At 44.4% G+C, this 3,869-nt stretch overlaps 1 protein-coding gene across 1 annotated transcript in view; it reads left to right on the top strand.

Moving 5' to 3' along the window:
• The first annotated feature begins 1,302 nt into the window (after positions 1 to 1,302).
• Positions 1,303 to 3,869, top strand: part of dok6 (docking protein 6) — an 86,157-nt gene continuing 83,590 nt past the window's right edge. Inside the window, exon 1 of the mRNA XM_029646338.2 lies at positions 1,303 to 1,579. Within this exon, the coding sequence (XP_029502198.1) occupies positions 1,514 to 1,579 (66 nt within the window). The 5' untranslated portion in view covers positions 1,303 to 1,513. The remainder of the gene's footprint in view (positions 1,580 to 3,869) is intronic.

The following is a 3,869-nucleotide window of genomic DNA, read 5'->3' as shown; positions in this document are numbered from 1 at the left end:
CAGTAACATGAAATCCAAATAAAAATCAATTTAAATTCCAGGTTGTAATGCAACAAAATAGGACAAACGCCAAGAGGATGAATACTTTTGCAAGGCACTGTATCAAGGGCAGGTAATCAAGGAGGTGATGGAGTCCAGGTGAGTGTCATTATGCGCCTAACGCTGGTGACAGGTGTGCGCCCTAACGAGTAGCCTGGTGACCCAGAGGCCAGAGAGGGAGCACACGTGACACAACATAGCTAATAGGACGTCTTCCGGAAGTTGTCATAATTACAGTGTAAGTCTATGGAAGGGGGTGAGAACCATGATCCTCCTAGGTTTTGTACTGAAGTCAATGTACCCTGAGGAGGACGGAAGCTAGCTGTCCTCCGGCTACACCATGATGCTACCCTACAAAGTGCTGTTGAGGCTACTGTAGACCTTCATTGCAAAACAGTGTATTTTACTCAATTATTTGATGACGTGAATATATCTAGTAAAGTTTTACTTAAAAAGGATAACTTTTTAAATGTTTTACAACTTTTATTTTTGTGAAATTCACTGATGATGATGATGGTCCTTCCCTTCCTCCTCTGAGGAGTATGATAGTATGATTCGGGGTGGGTGGGCATCTTGCATTTAGGCATTCCTTCAGGAACACCCCCCCCCCCCCCTCTGAGTTTTCTGCCTGCATACCGGAGTCCTCCTCACTAGCTAGCGACAAGCGGGGGCAAAGGACACTGTCTACCGGTCATTCCCGCCTCCCACTAGCACAGCAGACGGTTAGCTAGGACAACACCATGAACTAGCTAGCTTGCTAGTTAGCGACACTGTGTGCTAGGTTGCTACTTAGCTTGCTAGTGCACAATGTCGCCCCGACTCCCGCCTGATGTGTACCAGAGTCCCCATTAGGACTAGCTTGCTAAGCTAGCACACAGTGTCCTTCGCTCCCGCCTGCCGAACACCTGCCCTCACCATCATTAACAGAACTGCGGGAAAAGTACCCGATGGGGGCGAAGGACGGGGGCGAAGGACACTGTTTATCGGTGTATGGCTAGATAGCTACCGTTGATGACTCACCCTGAATGTAATTCTGCTGCTCTATCAATCATAACCTACACTCATCTTGGAGAATAAATATTAATGTGGATGGGTAGCCAGGCAACTGTGTCATAGCAAAAGAGAGAAGACCATTGTGGTTGGTCATCTGTATTAACCGTGCTACCTGCTGCCCCCCTGCCAAAGAGGTGATGGTGCCTTCCAGGAAGCGCCCCCCCCCTCTCTTTCTCTTTCTCTCTCTCTCTCGCTCTCTCTCTATATACACTGAATTAAATCAGCTGACAAATGGTATCTCCCTACTCCCGTATGGAACGCGCTGCCGCGCCGAAGCCGGCTGCTGCCCGAGCGTTGAAAGCGTAGAAGATTGCCTGTGGTTCTTTACTGTTGTGGATGTCGGACTGACTCCGGCGAGGGAGAATTATTCGCAGTCGAAAGGGAGGTTACTTTTCCGCGGCAGTGGCGGAGCGCGCTGACCATGGCCTCCAACTTTAATGATATAGTGAAGCAGGGATACGTGCGGATACGGAGTAAGAAACTAGGGGTGAGTGTCACTTTGCTGAAGGAGAGGAGAGGCTTCTACGTAGTTATTTGTGGTCAGGACAGGCAGGCAGCAGTAGCCGCATCAGGAAGGCAGGCAGGGAGGCAGGGGCACTAGGAAGGCAGCTGGATTATTTAGAAAAGGTGTAATTGCAGGCAGCTGTCCTGCTTTGAGTTTTACAGAGTTAGATAATAGAGGAGCAAAACAATATGATTCACTTTCCTTTAGTGGTTGGATTTGTTGAGAGTTTTTTCCGTTAATATGTAGGACATTAAACAGAATATGATGACAATAACAATGTTTCAAACTGGGATAGTGTTTGTTGGAGATATTGTCAAATTCACGTTTATTATCTTGCAAAAAGTTTGATGATTATTTATTTCCTTCATCACCACATTGATTACTAGGTTGTCAAAGTTGTAATTTAGGCTACTTCCCTAATTACAGAGACAACTCCATCATTGACAACAGCTGTTTCTAAATTATATTCAGTCCATGCAGGGGACTGACTCCTTGCCTACAAGTATGATGGATATAGATGGTGTAAGGATAATGGTGAGGTATTGTGTTGATAAAGACTGGATGGTATATCAGAGTGGTTGTGAAAAATAGGCTAAAGTGGGTAATCTAGCATAAAGTAGACTGCAACTGTGGTCAAATTAGTTTTATTGATCAGAAGCACTGAAGCACTGCAACGAGTAAACAACTAAATTATAACACAGTAATACAGTTGTAATAATAGTAGCAATGGCTTATGTTTATAATGCTTTTCAAAATGCATACAGTGATCTGTACCCCCCCCACTAGACAATATCATTCTAACAGTAAATGGTGGTGATGATGGTAGCCTGTACTCTGTGATATTTCCTGGATCTTTAAAGCCAGCTGGGGGTATTTTTAGATTACAGTACATTACAGAATTAATGTAGAGCAGAAATCTTTTCCTCTGACCATGATGGGTGATGCTGGCTAATGATGTCTGCTTTCTTCTCCCCTGCCTTGCCCTCATCACGACTTTGTCTTCGTGCATTTACATTTTAGAAGAAGACTATTGTCATTCATTTTTCTACGATGAAACATTCATGATAAAAGAGAAGGAAAATAACATTTGATCCTCTCATTCATCGTATCACTCAATTTGAAATCTCTCTGGTCCACATTGTTATGCGTAGTTGTGAGTGTATATTGTGTTCTGGCACAGTGCTTTGCTGTAACTTTGTGAGTTAGATCATTCAACATTTAGCTGTTGTGGAGGTGGCTATGCCAGGACAGCTACCTTTCATCATGCTGGTTGTGAGGCAAGGGCTGAACAGCAATATGTTATTTTTGTTCTCAGCCTGTCAACCTCCCCCAGCTTGTCGTTTGAAGCTAATGCCATGCTGGTACGGTCGTGTCTCACCTCTGATAAAGCATGTGGTGGACTGTACAGACTGACGGACAGAGAACCTATAGGACGACTGTCAGACACTGAGAGGTTGTCCTCCTCACCTTCTGCCTCTCCCGTTTTGCTGCTGGACTGTTTCTGGGTGGAACAATTCCATATCGGTGCTACCCCTCCTAACTCATAACCTTAACCAAAAACAATTAGGGCAGGGGTATTCAACTGTTACCCTACGGTGTCCAGAGCCTGCTGGTTTTCTGTTCTACCTGATAATGAATTGCACCTCGTGTCGCAGGCCTAGATCAGGCCCTGATTAAAGGGAGAGAATGAGAGAAAAAAACTGTGGAACTGGCTTTGAGGTCCAGAGTTGAATATAAGGGCATTAGAAGGTTAAAAACAATGCTGACCTTACTGTGCAATTTGTGTATGTTCTTCAATATCACTGTAGCAGTTGTTGGATGTTTTTTTTCTCCCACTCAGGGAAGTTCACTGGTCTGTAAAATGGTCTGTCAGACGTGAAAAGGTCCACGTTGACATAAGAACCATCGCATCATGACTGACCTTTCAAAACCTAGCCTCCTCCATCCTCCTCCGCTTCCTCCTCTCTGACCTTACTCTCCAGAGGGCTACCATTTCACATATTTTCCTCGTTTCAATTTCTGATTATGGAAAACTACAGTTGAATGATATTAGGATATTTCTTCTGTGTGGTATGAATTTCCGCGGCTAACAATAGATTCGGCGGAAAACCTCATCAGCATCAGTCAACCTGATTGGCTCATTTTCGAAGCTGGTCATGTGTGAAGGTTAGATCGTACTGTGTCAGTGTTTCTGCGGAATTGTTAAAAAGGTCTAGGCACATTTTTGTTCTTCCCTCTCTTTGTTTATATGTCATGTTTAGTCACTTTATCC

This window comes from Oncorhynchus nerka, linkage group LG22 (assembly GCF_034236695.1).
Source record: "Oncorhynchus nerka isolate Pitt River linkage group LG22, Oner_Uvic_2.0, whole genome shotgun sequence".
NCBI lineage: Eukaryota > Metazoa > Chordata > Actinopteri > Salmoniformes > Salmonidae > Oncorhynchus > Oncorhynchus nerka.
Note: the sequence above shows the minus strand (reverse complement) of the source record. Positions and strands in the feature narration are given on the sequence as shown.